Consider the following 22820-nt stretch of genomic DNA (forward strand, 5'->3'; position numbering starts at 1 on the left):
AACCAAATGCGCATTGGCTGTCGACGGCGAACACGGATCTGTCAGTTCTAGATGAGCACGCGTCAGCGCCGCACCGGTCGTTGGGCGTCAGTACTCAGTATCCGCGGTCCACGGTCTTGGAAACGGCCGTACCCTCATCGGCCTGCCCCGGATCCGCCAGTAGTCGACAAATGACTGCTCGCAAGTGAATCCAGCCGTACAAATCCGAAACATACCGCAAGGAAAACGAAAGCATCCAGTCGGTCACTGTATTTACACAAACGACATAACGTAATTCCCGTACGCTTACAAGAGCGCCCCTTGACAATTCCAACCAATCACAGCGAAAAAAAAAACCTTTGGACCTGCATCAGTACCTACGGCTTGCTTGATCCCCGCAAGCGGTTGCTGGTAGCGCTACACCGATGCACTGGTGGTTCAAATACGGTTTAAACACGAACCATCCGATCCTCGCCATCGCGTGAAGTCTGTTTTCACTGTATTTCGTTTCGAGTTGGCAATACCTCACTGAGGTATCTAGAAATGTGTTCGCCTGGCTACCGGCTGCACAATATAGGCGACCAGAAGCCACGCTATAAGAGTGCATGTTTACTCAGACAGCACTGGTCTCACGTACAGCACTGGTCTTGGTTTTCAGCACCCACAGGAAAATATAATTCCAACACGCAGGGGCAGCGACAATGGCTAATGACTAACTCACGGAGCGCCTGGGGAAGAGTCCGCGCCACAAATAGATGAAACATCGGCAGTGTGGGAGCGGTCTCTGCGCAGCGTTCGGCCCCGGCGTACGGCGATTCGAACGATGACTCGGGGTCTGTGGAGCGGGCCAGTGCTGATGCCGGCTCTGCCGATCACTGGAGAACGGCCGGAAGGTCCTCGTCGAACCCAAATCTCTGCAAATATAGACAGGCTGTGTTAACTGCGCGTAAGACACAACATTTTCAAGAAAAAGCAGGAGCGCGAAACTAAATTTCTGCAATGGGTCCTCGTGTCTCTTCACCCCCTCCCCCACTCCACAAACGTAGCATTAACCCCGACCTTTATAAACATGCGAGGATCGCGACATCGACACCGCACACCCCGAGAAACGATCGTCTCTGCTGTACAACACCGCGACATCACGGCACGTGCACCGCGAACGAAACACCGCCACGAGTATCCACCTAGCAGCGTGAGCGCCCACCCCGAACAGACGCTCAAACATCGACCGCAGCCCCACCGTCGCCTTCCAGCTGCTTCTCCCCCTCCCCCTCCCCTCCAGCCCCAACCAGACTTGTCACACATCAGACCTGATCGTCTCACAACACCAGCCTCGGGTTCCGCGTGACGTCACGCACGTTGTATGACGTCACAGTGCCCTGTGCGACGCAGCGCGACGGCACGGCGTACCTTGGCGGCAGCCTTGAGAGCAAACACGGAGGCGACGCCGAAGCTGAACGTCAGCAGGTACTTGAGCGGCGTCAGGCTGGGCATCTTGGGGTTCTTCAGCAGCTGCTTGGCCCGCTGCATCTTGGCCTTGGTGTACGGCGGGTAGCGCACCCTGCCGGCAGCAGCATCGGAGGAAGAAGAGTGAGGATGCCAGGTGCCCGGGCGGAACACGTCGAGGCCACGCGAGATAGGCGCAGGGCTTTGTTATGCAGTGGGTTACACTGCAAGCAGGTCAGGAATACTGAACTGAAAGGCACCGAGCAAGCGACGGTGGTGGAGAGTTCTGCAGAGGGGTGTGTAACCGTTGGCATTTGTTAACATGGGTTAAACCCACAGGCCGTTCGGGCGAGCGATGCTCGGAATCATCCCAGATATTGCCTGGTAGGAGAGCAACGACCCATAAAACTACATCATTTCACGCATAGCATGGGTACTCGGGGGGCAAGTTTGAGATGAAACGTAGAGGATTCCACTTCATGGCATCTCGTACGTGCAGAAATGTGGAAACAAGGCGTTACAGGAACCGGTGGAAACGCGGTCGAAACGAGGCGTTGCTCAAACCAGCTGTGGTAGCAGTTATGCTGGATTACGAGTTCTGAGTCCTTATATAGAGTTCACGTCCTTAATACACCAGGAGGTGCCGATTTAGTGACGTAGTGCTTAATAACGGTTACAATGACGGTGTTCAACGCTTCGAGCTGTGCTTATCTTCCAGACGGACTGTTGACTCTTCGAGGACGAGCGCAGCTCGAAACATTGAGTACCGTCGATATTATCGCTATTTAGCACTACAGCGTCGTTTAACCAGCACTTCCAAGGCCGTTGAAGGTCGTTACCTTTACACAAGAACTTTTAACTCGTAATGCCAAGAAAATAGTATCTGTAAGCCTTCCTTTCTTATATAACGCTATGCTGGGTATGTACATTGTACTTGCACTATGAGAAAGCATCTCCCTTCCGCCAAATTGCACCCCTTCCATACCCCGCACAATCCATTCCTGCGTATTTGGATCCTGAACAGAAGGGTGCCTGTTTTCGGCCCATACGGCGCACGGTATCAACTCACGAGCACAGCTTCTCCACCAGCGGGTTGTAGTTGCGCTCCAGCACCGGCTTGTAGTGGGTGAAGGTGTCGAACGAGAACTTGCCGTGGTAGGCGCCCATGCCGCTTGTCCCTACACCGCCGAACGGCAGCTCCTCAACTGCTCGACACGGCAGGGGAGAACACACAGACGGTTAACGGCAGCTCCTCGACTGCTCAGTACGTTACGGAATGGAACACAAACGGTTAACAGCAGCTCAACTGCTCGCCACGTCGGGGAACAACACACAGACGGTTGACGGCAGGTTGAGGCAAACAGGACTAGACAAAATGTGGGACCAAAAAGCATGAGATGCCAATCAAAATACACAAGCACCCTTAAGCCACCAGTTTTCAGCATTTTCAATAACACGCATGATCTATGGAGACGCAGCGCGGCCGAGGGGCGGGGTTGAGTTACTGGTTAATCTGCCAGATATACAAAGCATCACGGTAAAAATATACATTCAAATCGGAGATTATCACCGGGCACCACGCGTGGAAACTTCAAGGGTTTGAACTTTTTGTACATTGCATGTCTACCAGCACCATCTGGTCCACTGAAGCCACCGTCAATGCGTCTGTATGATGGTGTATTATTACTGAAAATGTCTCACATACACATACGCATCCATTCCATTCAAAGACAGAGTATCTTTGAATTGAAATGCAGTGCTAGTTTCATGTGACACGAAGCGCCATTGGGGGCCACACGCAAGCTTGCCGGGTACAACCCATTACCTGCCGTGAAGGTGAGCACTTACCTCTCGCGTTGAAGCCAGTGCTAGGTACACATATGCGGACACGCGGCTAAGGCAACTACCGCGATACCTTACAGCATCTAGTGCGACTTGCTACCCGTTTCCCACCTCTGCCGTGTTGACTACCTTCCCGTGCACGTCAAAGCAGACGTCCACGAGAATCCTCCGTTGCACAAAGCCCCGTGACGTCACAGATGCCATAACGTCACACGAATGACGTCACAGATCCCATGAGGACGCTACCATCCAGCAATCACCCAAGTTCACACTGTTCATATGCATCCCCACAAACTGCGGGATGACACCGCAGCCAGCAGTGGCCGCCTCTTCTTATCTCCAAGGCCGAGGTCGACCGGAAGCGACGCCCCTCATGGGACTGACGGACGTGCATTCCAGAGCGCTCGATCGCTCAGTGTATCGGTGCTCGCCGGTATCATTTCGGGTGTAAATAGTGAAATTTGAACTTTAAATGCAACACAGAAGAACGTCAGTGTTCACTAACTTTAATATCGGCCCCCAGCCCGACACAACAATAGCAATTACGATCCAGAACTCAAAAGAAACATTCTTCAAACTTGCACCGCGACGCCATGTGGCTTAAGGCAGGGTAGCGAAACTTTAAATGAAACGATCGGCTGGCAGAGCCTCGAGCGCCCGACTTTCCACGCGCGGCCGCAGGCGAACGCTCCGCCAGCTGAGCGAAGCCGCGTCGGGCCGGCACCGGCGAGCGCTGGCGCCACCGCCGGCCGCCGTACCTGCCATGTGCACGAGCACGTCATTGGTGGTGACGCCGCCGGATGACGTCTGGCGGATGAACTGGTCCGTCACAGCCGCGTCGCGCGTGAACACGTACAGCGCCAGCGGCGCCGGCCTAGAACAGACCGTCCGGCCGGCGCCGCGCGTCCGTCACCGCCCGCTGGCCAGCAGCCCGACACGCCCGCGCGGGGATCCTCGCAGGGATAGACCCTTGTCGCGGGACGTGGAGGCGGACGGCGGAGGCGTGCCATCTTCTGGACCGGAGTGCGGCTGCGGAGCCATGTGACTGGGTGGGTCACAAAGGAGAGGAAGGTGGAGGTGGAGGGCGCGGGGCGGCAGGCAGCAGGACGTGGGGGGGGGGGGGGGGAGGGGGGAGGGAGGGCTGGCTTAAACACAGTGAGGAAGCACCAGGAAGGATTCAGGACGAGCCATGCGAAACAAACGACTGAGAGGACTCAATGCGGAGAGGCAGAGGAATGACTGACACGGAAATTCAGGCCTCGTGTATGCAATGAGGAAAGGTAGAAGATGTATGTCGAACGCGTAGGATGATAGGCGGTACTAGTAGCCCAGTTGACGCGGATTTAAGCGCTTTTAAAGGTCTGGGTGTCGAGATGAGATTCACGCAGCTGGAAGAGAGGCTTGCAGCTAACAACCCAAGCCATTGACATAGAAGACCGTTAAAACGAAGGTGATTGCATCGTGTTGTACAGGTAAGCGGTGGATTTGACAGGTTGGTCCATCAGTGCGACTCCCGGGTTTGGAGCCGCGCGTCTGGAACAGGTCCGGGCGGGGCGGCGGATGTCAGGGTGGCTGAGTGAGTCTACTGGATGGGCCGCTAACTGACCAGACATCGGCCGGGCCCGGCCGTCTGACGCCGCACCTTTCCCGCACGCCCGACACCGCCGTCACCGCAGCGTCGGCCACCAGAGCCGCGACATCGCGGCATCCCCGCCGAGCGGGCTCCCTCGAGTGGAGCCAGCCCCGTGGGCTCTCGAGTGGAGCCTGCCCGGCGGGCTCCCTCGAGTGGAGCCAACCCAACGGGCTCCCTCGAGTGGGGCTAGTTCGACGGCCTGCCCGGTGAAGCATATGTAAAGTGTAGGGTGTGCGAGGTGGACTACGTGAGTGTATCAGCCACCTTCCCCAGACCGAACCGTGGCGCAGAAGGAGAGGATGGACGGTCGTAGTGTCAGCCTCCACCTGCCGCGCTGAGCCAAGCTTTGGCACAGCGAGTGATAAGGCATGTGAACGTGTGGTAGCTGTAATCACCATCCACCAGGCGCACTCTCAGGCGCGGGGTATGGTAAGCGACAGTGGGCGAATGAGGATGTCCTGCATCTGAGCGGTTCCTCGGAAGACTTCTTGACCAAGCTTCTCGCAGCGGACGTACTTTCTTGACCACGCCTCTCACAGCGAGCGTAATTTCTGGCCCAGGCTTCTCACAGTGAGCGTAGTTGGTGAGAAACCTACACTGCCGCTCTTCTGTTCTACGGTATGGGCTACACCTGACGCGGTATACACCATCACGTCTTTGTTCAGGGACGCCGCCGCCGTTCTAACGTCTGCCTGCTACCAGCTCCTCCTCCTGCTCCGACTTCCCGCTGCTGACTGCATGCTCGCGGGCCGCACCTCCTCAGAAGAAGTGCAAGGCCTCTCACGACTGAGACCCCCCCCCCCCCACCCACGGAGGGCGGGATGTTACCTCCGTAGTGGATGAGCGTCTCATTGAAGGAGACGCTGCCCGTGGAGGTGCGCTGCAGGAACTGCTGCTGCGTCGGCACGTCGCTGGTGAAAAAGTACGCCGCCAGAGGCCGCTCTCTGCAGGCACGCGGCGGCCCCATCAGCCCGGCCCGAGCCGGGTAGACCCCACCGCCCCTCCTCCTCGTCGCCGGGGACCGCCGCACCATAGGCACACCCACACGCCTGGGCCGGGCGCCCCACACCGGCGGATCGCGCCGGGGTCATACCCACGCCCTCAGGCCGCGGTCACACCAGGCGGGCGACGTCCGCGGCACCGAGCCAGGTCTGCCGGCAGATGGTGGTCGCGACACCGAGCCAGGTCTGTCGGCAGCAGGTGGCCGCGACACCGGCCAGTCTGCCGGCCGCCGGCGGCCGCGACACTGAGCCAGGTCTGCCGGCCGCCGGTGGCCGCGACACCGGGCCATGTCTACCGGCCGCCGGTGACCGCGCGAGCTTCGCCTCCCCCGGCAGAGTCCGAGTGACGCCGTGCAGCGACACCGATCCATTAGAGGCGCGTTTGTACACGCCGTGCTACTCGGGCGGAGGTTACATTTCGATGTGACCGTTCACCCATGTTCTGCTCAGGGGAACGATATTACAGTCCACAACAATGCGTGACGGCGTCAGCAGACCGCCACAGACAGTGACCATCACGAGCTATCATTGCCTCAAAATTTATCGGCATCACGACGGCGCGCCAACCAACCCAGGCCGTCGCCGAAGGCAGTGCAGCTGCTCAGCTGCACGTGCGACCTCTGACCCCTCCGCCGGGTGACGCGTGCCCGACGGCCGTGACCTCTGCGGCTCGGGGTGATCTGCCCCGCCCCAGTGACGGCCGACCTCGCTCGGAGCGCGGACGTCGCTTCCCCGACGCCAGCCGGGCAGCGGCACCACCCCAGCCCCTGCGGGTCCCGGACACACTGATGGACGCAGGGACGGACGCGCAGGCAAGCAGGCAGGCAGACAGGCAGCAGGCAGGCAGGCAGGGAAGCAGGCGGGCAGGCAGGCGGGCGGAGCTGCGGCGCATTGAGTGCTGCGAGGCGGACGGAGAAGTGCGCAGCATGCAGAGTGCAGTGCGAGCGGCGCGCGTGCGAGGCAAGCGGCGGGCCGGGCGGCGCACATACCTCCGATGTGGAACAGGGTATCGTTGACGGTGACGCCGCCGGCGGTGGTGTTCTCGAGCAGGAAGGTTTCCGTGGCCTTTTGGCGCGTGAAAATGTAGAATGCTAGGGGCTTTTCTCTGCAAGGTTACGCGGCGGATGTGAGCGGGCGGGCGGCGGGTCACGGACGGCCGGCGGTCCGGGGAGCGAGAGATGTCTGCCACCGATGCTACGAATGCTCAGAGCCCGGGCGGAAGGCCGTCACCTTGTTTTGAGCGGTCAGAAGTATTGTGGGGCTGTTGAGAGGTCAAAGCGGGGGAAGCCAACACCAGGGACGGTTCCCGAGGGCGTCAAGGCGATGGTGCTGGTGTTGGGATGACGCTGAGAGGAGTAAAGAGGAACGCTGCGTGCGACGCTGTCTAGTGAGCGACTCTCACAGGCATGACGTCATAACATTCATTCAAACAAAACGTCTCAATGGACATCAGCACGTGAACTGAGCGTAAGAGCACGCAAAATAGGAAAAACTATGGATACGACATTCAGCAAAGCCAGAGTGCCGCCAAGCCACATAACCAGTCGTGCTTAGCGCCTGACTAAATGCATCATGTATACCCCCGAACCATCCACCCTTGGTCTCTCCCTCTCCCTACACTGCCGAACACACCCTCATCCTCCCAGCCGTCGCATGACTCTGGCACTGTTCTGATACAAACACTACGCTCCCACCACCCACACACGCCAGCGCTTGGAGCGCTAGGTCGTCCCAGCATCCTTCCCAACCACGACATCGTTGGGGTAATTTCACAACGCACGTGACCGCTGGGGCCCTCAGCATCGCACACGTATGACCGACCACAGCGGGGACACCAAAGCACAGCCGGTCCCCTCTCACACGTAATGCTCCTCCAACATCCCCGCCCCCGCCCCATCCCGCCCATGGACGTAACCACGCCTTAAATTTTACTGCGACACACTTCTGTTCGGCGCCATTTTACACGCCCAAAACACGAAAAGTCTAATCCGCCAAACAGGAACTGGGGTCCAGAGGCCGGCGACGGCAGCGGTGGTGACACCCTCCCCCGCCGAGTCTACCCACCGACTGTTGATGAAGTCGATGGCCTCTGCAGGCGTCTGCACGGTGACGATGGGCAGCAGCGGGCCGAAGATCTCCTCCTGCATCACCGGCTCGTCGGCCTTTACGTCCGTCAGCACCGTCGGCTCGATGAAGTTGTCGCCGGCGAAGCAGCGGCCGCCCAGCGCCACCGTGCCGCTGCTCTCCATCAGCTTCTTGATCCGCCTGCCGTCCCGGGCCGGGTCCGGTCACCGCCCCACACGGAGACACGCGGCCACCGAAAGTGGTCCTGCGCGCGCCGCCCGAGTGCGCGTCGCCCTGCACGTTGTCACGACCAGCCCAAACCAGCGCTGGGCGCAAAACGGGGCAGAACCTCTGCCTCATGCCCGCCGCGTGGCGATGGATAACCAACAACCACCAGCCGACGGTGACGGTGACAAAGCGGGCCACTCCGAGACAGCAGCAGCCACCAAGACCCTCTGTGAAGACCATCGTCATCCGTCCCGAACACGACAAATACCTCCCTCCACCAAACCAGGATGGGCAGTCATGACCTTAGCCAACCAGCGCACGCTGCCCTCCAACCCCCTCTCCTGCTCCTTCCGCTTATGGGTGGGTTCACGTCCCATATTCCGTAATTAACCATCACCCCCCACCCCCACCCCCCTTGTCCGCCCAAGCGTCGCCTCTCACTCGAAGTGTCGTTTGTTGACGATGCGGCCGAGCTCCGAGGCGTCCTCGGGCTTGCCGCCGAACCACTCGTGCAGCACCTGCTTGGCCTGGCGCAGGAAGCGCGCCTCGGTCGCCTTGTTACAGAGCAGGTAGTCGGGCGCGATGCATGTCTGGCCCAGGTTGATCACCTTGCCCCAGAGGATGCGCCGCACCGCGTAGTCCATGTTGACCGAGTCGTCCAGATACACCGGGCTGCGGAGGCAGACCATCAGGTAAGGTCAGGTCTGGCCGGGTCCAGCCGGGTCCGATCAGGTCAGGCCAGCGCTGGCACCGGGGAGAACCAGTCGCCAGCACATGGATGGCCACAGTCGTAACTCGTAACCACCGCTACGAGGACCAAGCGAAGCGCCCCTAGACGTGGAGAGCACGGTCGAAGCAGGCATTATGACTGCCGGAGCGTGGCGTGGCGGGTAGGTGGCAACAAGAGAGACCACGCCCAGGCGTCACCAGCACATCGAGACGACCCCCCCCCCCCCCCCCCCCACCCACCGGAGCTCCCCGCGCCATGCCTACCTCTTGCCGCCCAGCTCCAGCGTGACGGGCGTCAGGTGCCGGTTGGACGCCTCGCGCACGATCTTGCCCACGGCCGAGCTGCCCGTGTAGAAGATGTAGTCAAAGCGCTCCTGCAGCAGCTGCTGGCTCTCTGGGATGCCGCCGCACACCACCGGGAAGCAGCGGCGGTCCAGGTAGCGCGGCAGCGCCTCGGCCAGGAAGGCGGACGTGGCCGGCGACAGGTCGGACGGCTTGATGACCACGCAGTTGCCGGCGGCGATTGCGCCGCTGACCGGCACCAGGGACAGCTGCAGCGGGTAATTCCAGGCGCCCATCACCAGCACCACGCCGTACGGCTCGGGCAGCACGTACGGCCGGTCCAGCATGGTGGCCAGGCTGCGCTGCACCTGACGACGGCGGACAGCGCGGCGTCAGCGGCGCGGCGTTAGTGGCGCCCGCCACCGTCGGAACGGACGGGCGCCGGCGCGTCACCCGTGCGGACGGCTGGCGCGGCGGCAAGAACGTCGTGCCACGGCCAGGAGGGAGTCATCAGTCAATCACTATCATCAGCGAATGCCGAGACGGATTGCTGAGCCGGCTAACGGAACGACAGGTCAGGCAGTGCCCAGCCGGGTCGCTAAGCCTGCCCGATGTCTGGTTAGTTAATATAAAGACCGGCTCGGCCTGAGGCCTTACTCGTGGCTGGCCCCGCAGCGAAATGTGACATCGAGAAGGCTGACCCCATCAACAAAACACGGCAGTTGAGACAATTCTGCAAGAATTACTAGCCTACACAAGAATGATGCTTTCTGAAACATTAGGTGTCATTTCAACTCAAGCGTATACTTTAATCGGCGTCCTTTAAACGTCCTTTACGACGGATGGGAAGTCCATGCAACAATCACGGCTTAGTTCGCTGCAGCGCGTGAAGTCTGCTAAGACGCGTCGCGCGACCAAATACTGCGCGATATCCTACAGGCAGTAGCAAAGCCAGCCGACTCTTGGGCCCCGACAACGTATCACAACAAAACTGTGCGGTAGGAAACATACACAATGGCCAACTCACGGCTTTCGGTTTTGACCACTCGTCCACGTTGTTGAGCATCGTCTTGACATCATTGACGAGGTAGTTGACTTCTGTGAGCATCGCCTCGAATGCATGCTGTGCAAAAACCGCCGGCGTCAGCACGTTCGCGATACCATAGCGGATCAGAACACATCCCACAAGGCCATTGTACGAATCCCACACGAGTATTGCACAAACGCGGGCGCATGTAAGGCAAAAGCGCAAGCGCAAGTCGCAGAAATGCGCCCAAATGTTGAGCACGTGTTCCTGCATATTCCAGAGCACGTGAGACACCAGGGAGTAGAAGGCAGAACTAGCTGCTGGCGAAATATGCAGCAACGTGCTGGTTACAACGAACGACGCCGGCCCAGCATGCGTCCGTGTGGACAATTTCGACTACAGAACGCCGCCAGCTGCAACAAGGGTAACAATATCGATGTAATTTTCATTTAGCTCCTACAAATGGATTGCAAATTTCTTCTGAAAGGCCAGTAACACCAAAGCGATCTCGCAAACCATAAGAGCCAAAGTGTCCTCCCCTTCTCTTCGCAGCTTAGACACCCGACAGCATGGACATCGTCCCCCGTTTTGATCCTCAGGCAAAAACGGCTTGCACCAGGGCTCGCTCTACACCCGATAGCACCCCCACGATCCGTACAACCACAACCGCTGGCCAAATGTCGGCGGCATCTGACCACAGCTGCCCCGGTCACGCGCACACCGGGCGTCGGCGGTCCCCTCCCCACCTTCCTGAGGTCCTTGTGGAGCACTTCGATGAGCTGCTCCTTGTTCTCGTCGTAGAAGCGCAGCAGGCCGCGCAGGTTCTGCTTGCGGAACTCCACGTCCCGCGTCAGCCCCGAGTTGTAGGCCTCGCGGGTCTCACGCACCAGCTGCGACAGGGACGGCGCTGTGAGATGGGTATGGACCCCACGGAGTGACACAGGGACGCCACTGTGACACGGGCCTGATCCGCAAGGAGTGGCACAGGGACGCCGCTGTGACACGGAGCTGACCGACACGGAGTGACACAGGGACGCCGCTGTGGCACGGAGCTGACACACACGGAGTGGCACAGGGACGCCGCTGTGGCACGGAGCTGACACACACGGAGTGGCACAGGGACGCCGCCGTGACACGGAGCTGACCGAGATGGAGTGGCGCAGGGACGCCGCTGTGACACGGAGCTGACCGACACGGAGTGACACAGGGACGCCGCTGTGGCACGGAGCTGACACACACGGAGTGACACAGGGACGCCGCTGTGGCACGGGCCTGACCCACGCGAAGCGATAAGTAAAGTAAACCAAATCGAGCAAACGAGTACACCAAATTGTGCTGACCGCTGACCGGCACTGTGCTAATCATGAACCTTGCATTTTATGTGCGTCCACAAAAAAGGCAAGGTAAGGTTAACACGTGACTTAAAACTGTGCTGAGTCGACTGTAAAACCCTACACAGTCGCGGCCCACCAGAAGCCTGTCCAATGCCGCGAAGCCTACCCATACGCGCGGCGCCAACTGAACCTATCCCACAAAATCTCCCGCATGCGTCACAGAACAGACTTGATTACGCTTCACGCAGAAGATTACGGCGAAGTTCCCCGTGACCATAGCAGGTTCCACAAGCCGCGGGCGTACGCCAGGACCCGAATGGAAGCCGCCTGCCCTCCGTTACGGCAGTCAACAAGCACAATCTGTCGACTGAACTCAGTCCCCCCAGATCCCTATAACCAGCACCACCTGTCGACAGTCTAAACTTAGTCCCCCGGTCCTTACAACCAGCAGTCTGTCGACTGACTGAACTCAGACCCCAGATCCATTCAGTTCGTCCGGCAGAAGTACGTGCAGTGGCAGCACCACGTACGTGCAGTGGCGCCCATGGGGTGGAAGCCACACGCACCTTCCCGGCGGCGAGCGGAAAGGGAGTCCTACTGGAATGGCTTAGGCCAAACGAGACGGACGCCGTCCTTAACAGCGGATACGCCTGGTAGTTGACTGGGCCGAGACGGCCACAGGCCCTGACCGCCCATCACACATGCCGAGCCCAGCTCAGGCTAGCTAACACGCGTCACCTGTTGTCCGCGCCCCGACGTCGGGACCCGTCTTCTCGAGGCGGTCGCCGGCCGGGGGCAAAGGGCAGCACGGCTCATGACCTCGGAGGCAGGTCCGGCCATCGACAGCCGTTATCGATGCCCCGGATCCGAGAGACGCCGGGGCGACGCGAACGTGAGCTTGCGCCGACGCCGTCAATAGCGCAGGCGACGCGGGCGACCGAGCCCCACGCGCTGGCGGACGGCAGACGCGTGCGCGCAGCGCTTGGGCCTGAACGTCAGCGTCCAGCAGGGGCGGCCGCCACACCAAAACGATGACAAAACAAAAAATATAAAGCAAAATGTCTAGCGAAAGTCTTAAACGAAGGGTAAAAACCGGAGGAAAACGCGGCGGAAAACAAATCTGGTGCTGACATTCCTGCCATAACTTTGACTGCAGAACATCAAATTAGCTGCAACAAGCGGCACCTAATTGCTTCGCCGCGAAAAGACAGCGCCGTTGGCACCGGTCACACATTCTCTTGGAATTGCGGTCTAAAAAACAAGGCAGTGCCTGTCAAACATCAGCTGTACTGGCTGCGCACGATGCGACGCAGGAGACAAGCGCTCCAACAGAAACAGGTCAGCGAGACCCGGCCCGCCAGCTTTCATCGCCATCGGTATGGCAGACCGCTGCCGCAGCCGGGCTGGAAAGCATTGAAAGGGCCCGCTCACGTCTCAGACGCGTTCAGGGACAATTTCAACAGCATCCGCCTGCGCAGTACTTCCAGATGATGCATGGAAGAGAGTCCTACAGCCACTGGTTTTTCAACATTTTACGACCAAAACCCTTGCGCTGAATTAACGACCTTCCAATATAACAGGAGGTACTGGGAAAGCGACGTTGCGGTGCTAAATAAGCATTGCGTGAGTGTCGTCAATGTAATTGTTATTCAGCACAATCCCATCGTTTGACAACTATTTTCTGGCATGTTGAAGGTCGTCGGTTCAACACAAGAACTATGAAATCAAGATGCAGTACTTCTGGGTAAATTTTCCTCCCTTTTGAACACCATAGTGATGTTCCGAAAGATGCGCCCGACACACTAAACGCCATCCCCACGCGTGCGGCGCCGGCTCTCCGGCGTCGTCGCCCGTCAGCGGCCGCCGTGCGTCTTCCACCATGTCCACTGTCCGGTCCACAATCGTCTTCCACTGCGTCCACTGTCCGGTCCACAGTCGTCTTCCACCATGCCCACTGTCCGGTCCACGATCGTCTTCCACCGCGTCCACTGTCCGGTCCACAATCGTCTTCCACCGCGTCCACTGTCCGGTCCACAATCGTCTTCCACCGCGTCCACTGTCCGGTCCACAATCGTCTTCCACCATGCCCACTGTCCGGTCCGCAATCGTCTTCCACCGCGTCCACTGTCTGGTCCACAACCGTCTTCCACCGCGTCCACTATCCGGCCCGCTCCGAGATTGGCGTGCTGCCGCGCCGGGGCTTGCCGATCTCTCGCAGCGTCCCGTTCCGGACCTTGAGTATCAAACCCCTGGGTGCACACGGAGATGGTGTTGTTGATTGGTTTGTGGGCACGCCATCTGGACCGGCCTCTGTACCCCCTGACGTTAATGCCGCTGGTGGACAGGGCAACGTGAATGCTAGCCGTACTGCTGCGCCCGCGCTTATCCGAAACACCGTGCTTATCCGACACCGCTACCATGCTTATCCGAAACAGTCAGCTGAATACGGCCCTTCTCGAAGTTTTCGTGGTCTTTCAGGAGAAATCAAAAGCCTCAGGCCGCATCAGGGACCTGACGCGCTCTGTCCAACTCCTTCCCAAACGTGTCTGTGTTCATCATGTAACCTTTTAAAGCCCGGACGGCTCTCTCTTTCACCAGCCTTGGCACCCACGCTCAGAACCCGTTAAACAAATCTGCAACCACCAACCTAGATAAAAACAGGTTTTAAGCAAATCTCAAGGCGTTTGAGCTCACAATCAGTTAAAAGTGCTGGGCCGAGCACGTCATGTGAGTTTAGTGTCTCAACACAAGCAAATCGCTGGAAGACTTGCTTCTCAAGATCATACGGTTCCCCACTGTCACCACAATCCCTTTTTCGTCCGATGACATGCCATGAATGATTGTTTCATATACATACACACCCAAATATATATATATATATATATATATATATATATATATATATATATATATGGCATGTGCGTGTGTGCATCGTGCCAGCTTATACTGCGGCCCATACCTATTACGAAAAACGTTGCCTCATCATTATCTGCACTATTTTGCAGAACGCGAGTATCTTTCTCCCCCGCATACCATTCCGAAGAGACCTAATACCACTTCCGGCACGGAACGGGGACTGCGATTCTTGTCCATTCCTAAAACGATGGGGTCGCACCACATGCCCGTGGCGTGCAGGTCATCCGGCATCCCTACCACGCGCCGCTAAGTGAGCCCCCTTTAAAGGGAGTGTTCCACATTCGAACGAGGCTTTGAACTGAAATAGCCATTCTGAACATCACTCGGTGTAATTCACAACCCCGCCCTTCTCAAGACCTAAAACGTCTCAGTTTCCCCGCAAAATGCCCGCGAATATGTCCATACTTGCTCATGCAGTCTTTTTCAGGGCAATTCAAGCATGCATAGCGCCATAGCAACGCTATGCAATGCCTGCCACGTCACAACCCAGGAAGAACATTATTGCCCAGCTGATTGGACCTGGGTCCGCGCGCCCGATTACCACGTGAAATGAATGTGACTTATCTCGCAAACCATGTAGAACAGCCTGCGCAAACCTTAAACACGAACCGCGTAAACTTGGACGTGGTTTCTTCACTTGCTAGTTATTTCGGAAAAAGACTTGTCATCGAATAAGTAAAGAAAAACGCCATAACCCAGTATGTGAATGCTAGTACATTTCTTAAAGTAACGGATAAATATGCAAGAACGCCACGAGAAAGAGCCCAAAACACACGCACGTAACGATGTTTATACTGCAAGTCAGTGGCAATTTCGCACGGCCGGTTTGGCAGTACATCAACGTAATGCAAACGATCCATGACGCAATCAAATAATGACGTATTGAAGAACATATTTACTAAACGTAGAAATTAAAAAAGACAACAGTTATAAATGAGTCTACTTGATCATACCTGAAGCCTGCTTCAATATCTTCAAATTGAGGCATTCATTCCCTTTAAACATCGAAACATGTTCTCCGAGCATGCTCAGCCGGCCGGCGGCGGAGCGTGCTGCCCCACTGACCAGCGCCGGGCGGCCGCGCGCCCGCCTGGCTCGTCAGGTGAGCCCGCCCGGCCGGAGGAGACGAGGAAGCCCGAGGAGCGGCCCATCGCTCCCACCCGTCCCCACCGGACCGAACGGCACACCAGCCGCACATAACTCGCGTGGCAGCCGGGCCGGCCGCTTCATAGCCGCAGGGCAGCGGACGCGGGCCGGCGGCCGCGCGCCGATGCCCGCCGCTCCGTGTCGGCCGATGGGAGGCAGCCGGCGCGGAGGCCACGCGGGCCACGCCGACGGGCCGGACGGCGTCCGGCGACGAGCCGGGCCAGTGCCCCGGGACCCCACGCGGCACCCCTCGGTGCATGGTGAGCGATGCCATGGAACAGGTAACAGTGCGCTTGCCACGATTCTGCTATTCGTTTTAAGCGGGGATAGGCAAGTGTCAGATTTCAGTCAGTCATGAAACTTTCATGTCCCATGTCATGCACAGGGTACACTCACGACTAAGTGCTTGGGCCAGCGGCCTCCTGCCGAACTGCACCCTTACCAGCCATCACGTGACATCACCATCGTCATCATGACCACGCGGCAAATCATGGGCACATCAGCGCTCACTGTGCTGCTCTCGAGCGGCGCGACGTCTATCAGAGCTGAGTGCAAACCCTGCCCGATGTCAGGGGGGGGGGGGGGCTACATGTCGCAACGGTATGACCCGGGCGGCGAGGACCGACCACGAGCCGGAACCTCAAGCCACCAGCAATGCTCCGCTTGACCTTGCGTGTGCGCTGACGAGGCCAAATACTTGCCGAATGTACCAAGGCAAAAAAGAACGATGGTGCCGGCGCAGACCGCTGGTGTCGCCGTGCGGGCATCAAGCACCTCACGTGTCAATATCAGCGACACTTGACTGGGCACGAAAGCGTGCACCGCGTAATCAGAGCCTCGGAGCGGGCGTCCTCGAGTGACGCCGAATCGCAACCGCTGTATCACACCGGCCCGTCGCTCTGGCCGGGGGCCGGGCTCCTTGGTCGGCCGCCGCGCAGCCGGCGTTGGACGGCCGGGGCGCACAGCGGGCGCATTCGTGAACATTCAACGGTGCGGCCGTGTCGGGCGGGAGGGGGGGGGGGGGGGCGTCGTCGGCCGCACGTGCGCTAACTCGGCGAGAGCGCTGCAGGAAGTGACATCGCCAGCGACTGTGGCGATCGGTCAGATTGGTCAGCTCTGCTGTTGGGACCTTAACCCTGGCCGTCCAGACTCGTCAGCGTCTGCTGTTGGGAGCTCAAGCCCGGTTCTTCAGACCCGTCAGCGTCTGCTGTTGGGAGCTAAGTCCGGCCGTTCAGATTGGCCAGCGTCTGCTGTTCTGCGTTCGTCTGCGCTGTAAATCTATGCATTATCTTTCCATCTTGTACACCATACACCACACCTTTCGCCACGCCCACTTATAAGTGCAGTGTCCTGGAATCGCTAACTTTGGGTGTAAAGCAACACCCTACAGGGAGGAATTTTTCACTCCTTTTCCTCATATTTTATGTGAATTTTTCACTCCTGCCTAATATCGTCTAATCGCACATGCCAAACCCATATTTCCGTTTCTGAGGTTTTCAGATGTCATCCAAAACCGAGCTCACTTGAAACCACCACGCATAAACAGGCTCGACAGAACCTGGACACCTATGGCCATGTCCTGCCTCACCTACATCTTAATTATGCCTGTGGATGCACAGAACAAGGGCGCCAGGCACCTCAAGCCTAATAACCCCAGCGACTCCAGCCGCTTGCACGCATCAAGTTTGGCTTGTTTACAACATATATCACAATCGGCAGCTGTGTGCCAAATACAAGGTTCTAACGCATCCCCAATGTTTTGGTCTCACCACCACACCACGAAAGCAGAGCCTGGTGCAAACACAGCAAGGCCTGGAAGAGAGTTTAACTCAACGTATTTCTTTACCCTAAGAAACTTGACCACTAAATTGCATCACTCCCGAAACGCAGGAGTGCAAAATTCAAGAAGTGTCTTCTAAATGAAATTTACAAGATGAATATCACCATTTGAGCAAAGTCAAATCAGTTGATTACAAAACTTTTCCAAAAAGTATCAGTCTTTATACCTATTTGACTACTTTCGTTTTTCTTGGTATCTAAGACTGTGATACCACTTTATTCTTCCTTCCTTTCCAATCGCCTTTAAAGGTACCAGCTGTTGCTTAAAATGCTGACCAATTTCTCTGTAACAAGCTCCAGCTGCAACCTTGCACGTATTTTATACGTAAATTGGATCAATTCGCCAGAAGCCCAAACATGTTTTAATATGCACCCAAGAGTGGACAATTCACAGGGAATGAAGGAGACAATTCGAAGCACGGAACTTATCTTTAACGCCATTTTACCCTGTTAAACCGTCGGTTAGCTGTTTTGTAAAGCGGAGTATAATACCGATAAATCTAAACCTTTTGAGCGTCTAACTCACCAGGCTACCTGACGAGGCTATGCCTATGCTGTCATAGAGAGCTTTGGGACAGACTTGACACAGCTAATACATAAGTACTTGATGGCGAAATTCTGCCCTCTGGAAATGTTTATCACGCACACCTCTTACTTGTTTCGCATTTTTATCTCGTAGGTTGGCGGACATTATTTATTTTTAAGTTGGGGGGGGGGGGGGAAGTGGGATGACTGTCTGTCAGCAAACCATGCGAAAGGTACTGACTTTTTCTTTTGAGGAGCAGGAAGAAGTGTGCCCTGAAAGAGCCAGTAGGTCTTCTGTGGACCAAGTGCTCACCTTATCTGCTTTCAGCACATGATTTGCAACCAGAGTTAGCCATTTTCTGTTTTAATCCATCTAGTTTTGCCATAGGGCAAATTACGATGCTACAAGGCACGCAATGGGTTTATTTTGTCCTATATCGATCATTTGCCCCAAATTTCTTGAAGTGGTCCCTCATGGTTGCTTCAACCAGATGTTTTCCATAGTTGTCATGGTTTGCTGACTGGCAAAGGGCTGTACTGTATATATGCATTATATTTTTAATATACGCATACTCTGAGCTGCATAGCGATTATAATATGAGGTAAATATCAGTATCTGCCAAAAAGTCAAGCCATCCCATTTAAAATGTGAATCAAACACCTCAAACTTTGTCATTAAATGGGAATAAACACGCCTAAATAGATGCCTTTGCTGTGGCTGAAAAGGCAAGCAGCAAAACGGGCATGGCCATCTAAAAGTTGTTACTTTTGGGGAAGGGATTGTTTCATGTAGCATACCCATTATTGCCCTTGACAGAGGTTAACCATGGCAATCAGAATAAGTTGTCCAAAAAGAATTAAAGCGTTTTGATTTGTATGTTGTCAACTTTGTCTGATGTTAACAAGAATACGCAAATGAACTTAACAAAAATGCAAGTTGAAATCAGCCAAAATGAGCTTTATCATGTTTCTATCGCAAGTGCTACTGTCAACAGATACGTGAGTTGAGATCATGTTCAACTTACGGGCTACGCTAAGTTAGGTTAAGTTAGGTAAGTGCATGGCAAGTGGCAATAGGAATTGTGCAAGAATCAGTAACTTACAACTGCTGCTTTGATACAAACAGATTAGACAGGATGACATGAAGTGAGGCCTCTTTAGGTTAGGCATAGTTGGGCTACTTTCATGGAAATAAGCATTGGTATTTTGTCAGAAGCAGTGACAAAATGCTTCTTTTCCCTGATCCCATCTTAACAGGAGCCATAGGTACGTCTGTTGTGTTTGATTTGGTAATGGGCTGATGTGTAGGAGTCCAAGGTTGTTGTTTTTGTTTTTGTTTTTTTGTGCTTCATGCTTGTTGGATTTTCTGTTATCATTTTGTTGTTGAATTCCTTTGCTTTGTTTTGCATTAAAAAATGCTGTGGAAGGGAAGTGCAAAGTGCAGCATCAAATTATAAATGTTACGTAATTTTTATGCTTGTTACACTGTCATGACATTACTATGCTTTAATGTATTCTGTTTCACTGTAATGGCCTAATATGTTTAAAAACAAAACAGTTTTGTCAGGTTGATGATACTACGTCCATGCCAACTTTAAATAGACGCCTTTGTTTGCTGAAGCATCAGTCACTAGCACATAACTTCCACCTTTTATGAATTTATTTTTTTACTCCCCCACGATCTTTTTGCAATGGAATTTTTAACTCCCACCCTAGTTCAAATGCGATTCTAGCTCACTGTATAAGAGGCAATACCACGCCAGTGTCACGGGGTAAGATAAAACATGGTAAATGACAATAACACGCTCACAAAAAATCACAACCCATAGAAAAACAAGAGAATCAGCCTTAGCCACTCGCATCGAGAAGCATCCGCTTCAGCGTCCGCTTCAGCTTCAGCGTCCGCTTACAAGGCGTCGCTGGCAAGGTTGGCATCTCGACTAGCAGCGTGCTGTACAGCGCCGCTTCGCCATAATGGTATCAGCTGTCGCCATGAATTGACTACGCTGATCTCGCGAAAAATATCCTTCATTGTTTCTATACAGAGGGTGTTATACCTTCCGCACCCTCTATACAGAGCGTACAAACGGCATTTCTATGCAGAGTGCATACCTGCAGGATAAATCCTACCAGGTAAAGAGATAGAAAATCACGAAATCGATCTCTTGAGATCTGGCCGTACGGTTTCGTCTGTTTTGAAGGCGTCTCATCCATTTAAGACAAGTAATGTTGTAATGACATTCCGCCTTGAGCCTAAACCGACCGGCCAGCCGTCTCCTTTCAGTAGGCCGACTCAAGGTCCTGACGTGCACGAACCGGCCATACCAGGAATTCTGCGTTGTAGGCATCATGCATGGAGCTTTTGTCACAGGCGAAATGAACAATGGGCTTAAAGGGATATTATATTTCCCATATTTGAATAAGTAAAAGCAAGCATCAAGGTGATGAAAAAGCTCACTTGCAACTATTGATATACTTCAAAATAGAAAAGGCTGCTCTAGAAAACACAATTACTCCGCTAAATAAATATGCTCCTCAATACGGCCTTGCTTGATTGCGTCATCGTACCCTGCACCACCTTGATTGGGAACCAATTCAAGACCGTTACGTCCGGAAATCGTACTTCCGAATGACAAATATAAACGACTCCACAATTTTATTTTCCTTGACCATGATTGTTGCATGCATTGTGCTGTGCTTAAAGGGAATGTTCCACATTTGTATGGAATTTAACTAAAATAGCCATATTTTCATCAAAACACGACAGGGCTGTGCAGTTCACAGCCCTGTCATTTTTCAGACCTAACCTCTTCTAGTTTCTGAGCCACACGCCGACGAAGATGTGCAGATTACGAAGACTATTTCAAGGTCACTAAGGTTGGCCATGCGGTGATCAAGGCCAAGAAAATATAGTTGTTGAAGTCGTTCATATTTGGCGTTTGTGAAAAGGATTTTTAGACATAACGGTCTTCCACTGACTCTCAATCAATGCTGTGCACGCTACGATGACGTATTGAGGAGCATATTTACTACACAAAGAAATTGTGTCGTCTAGAGCAGCTTCATCACTTAAAACTATACCCAGAGTTATAGAGTTTATTTTATCACATCTGATGACTGCTTCAATATCTTCAATTGTGGAGCATTCCCTTTAACCCTGCCGAAGACGTCAAGACACCTCAGATAAACCCCCGCCCCATGTTGGCCGCAAGTTGACGGAGCGTGAGCTGTTTGGCGGACGGCCTGCGAGACAGGGTATTTTTACGGACGACGGCCGTCTTGCGTCCCTGGCCCACGTTGTTTACACAGAACGCCGGGCGGCCATGACGACGGCTCAGCCGCTGAGAGGCGCGCGCAGCGACTGCCGCGTCTACCGAGTGGGCCTCCCACGGCAGGCTGGGCGGGGCAGGCTGGGAGGCGTAGACCGCAGCCGCTGAGACGCGCGCGCAGCGACAGCCGCGTCTACCGAGGGGGCCTCCCACGGCAGGCTGGGCGGGGCAGGCTGGGAGGCGCAGACCGCAGCTGCTGAGACGCGCGCGCAGCGACAGCCGCGTTTACCAAGGGGGCCTCCCAGGGCAGGCTGGGCGGGGCAGGCTGGGAGGCGCAGACCGCAGCTGCTGAGACGTGCACGCAGCGACAGCCGCGTCTACCGAGGGGGCCTCTCCGGACGGGCTGGACGGTGCAGGCTGGGAGGCGCAGACCGCAGCTGCTGAGACGCGCGCACGGTGGCGGCTGAGTCCACCGAGGGGCGTCTCGGTGCAGGCTGGGCGGCGCGGGCTGGAAGGCGCCGACCGCAGCCGCCGTGCTCACGCCGCGCACCAGGCCGTGTCGGCAGACATGGATCGGCGCCACACTACACACCGTATTGGCGGTTCATGATTCGCAGTGTCAGCTGTTCATGATGGTGGAAAAGGTCACAGAAGTTGCTTGCCGAGTTTCACAGACAGCGTTTGGAGCTGGAAGCCTTGATCAAAGTGGAAAAATGACCAGGGATAGTGTGCTGTACCCGTCTGCCCGACATCCCGCATGCTAACAGCAGCTCTGCAGCAAATGACCCCAGGCCCTGGCGGCCCGGACCGGCTCTGCACGACCAAGCGCTGTCTCTTCGAACACCGACGCTGGCGAGCAAGAGGACTGGACATGGGGACACACCCACTGCGAACAGTCCGCGGACTTATCTAACATGGCGTTAGTAGAACAGATAAGCTGTCCCCAAAACGCTTCTGAAATATTCCAACGGTGAGCGCTGACAGTACATCACATTCCAACGCGCTCCTCAAGGGTACTATTTCAACGGTACAAGTTATATATATATATATATATATATATATATATAAATTGTATACACACACACACATATATATATATATATATACATATATATATATATATATATATATATATATATATATAAGTTCAAAAAGAGGGTGGACTTTGAGTGACCGGGATTGCCTTGACTCCGAGGTGCACCCAACGACTGCCGCTGTCGGCACCCAGATAACGTGGGAGGTCACGGACCACATCGCAGTGTCACTGGCAATTCGAGTGTGCCCTTTGAGATTAAGAGATTGTGATAGCCGTCTCGTCGTAGCCTGCTCCCTCGACCCCACCACCCAGCCGCGCTGTGTGCTCCATCACCGCGCGACAGACACCGGACCTCACTGTCTCCTGCCGCTCACCGTTCGGCACGCCTGCTCGCCTGACCCAAAATCTTCTGACTGGCGGTACCCACCAAAGCCCCGTGTTAAAGCCTAAAATCCTTTTCTTTCGTGCAAGCTTTGCTACGATCCCAGCAGGTCCCGGATTCCCCGACTTCTCCCCGATCGCAG

General features: G+C 55.6%; 1 protein-coding gene across 4 annotated transcripts in view; it reads right to left on the minus strand.

Annotated features, from left to right (window-relative positions):
* Positions 1-234: 234 nt before the first annotated feature.
* LOC119090352 (aldehyde dehydrogenase family 3 member B1) overlaps positions 235-22820 on the minus strand; it is a 29722-nt gene continuing 7136 nt past the window's right edge. For 2 of the 4 annotated variants that reach the window (XM_037213149.1, XM_037213152.1), the window contains 9 exons: positions 10978-11121; positions 10232-10327; positions 9187-9572; positions 8635-8865; positions 7966-8166; positions 6891-7006; positions 2495-2630; positions 1390-1540; positions 235-893 (listed from right to left, as the gene is read on the minus strand). In XM_037213149.1, the coding sequence (XP_037069044.1) occupies positions 852-893; positions 1390-1540; positions 2495-2630; positions 6891-7006; positions 7966-8166; positions 8635-8865; positions 9187-9572; positions 10232-10327; positions 10978-11121 (1503 nt within the window). In that variant the 3' untranslated portion in view covers positions 235-851. Of the gene's footprint in view, positions 894-1389; positions 1541-2494; positions 2631-4025; positions 4142-5728; positions 5845-6890; positions 7007-7965; positions 8167-8634; positions 8866-9186; positions 9573-10231; positions 10328-10977; positions 11122-22820 lie in introns of all 4 variants that reach the window. The other 2 variants (XM_037213151.1, XM_037213150.1) reach the window with 2 other exon arrangements.

The sequence above is a fragment of the Pollicipes pollicipes genome, unplaced genomic scaffold (assembly GCF_011947565.3).
Source record: "Pollicipes pollicipes isolate AB1234 unplaced genomic scaffold, Ppol_2.1 Scaffold_3087;HRSCAF=3621_pilon_pilon_pilon, whole genome shotgun sequence".
Lineage (NCBI taxonomy): Eukaryota > Metazoa > Arthropoda > Thecostraca > Pollicipedomorpha > Pollicipedidae > Pollicipes > Pollicipes pollicipes.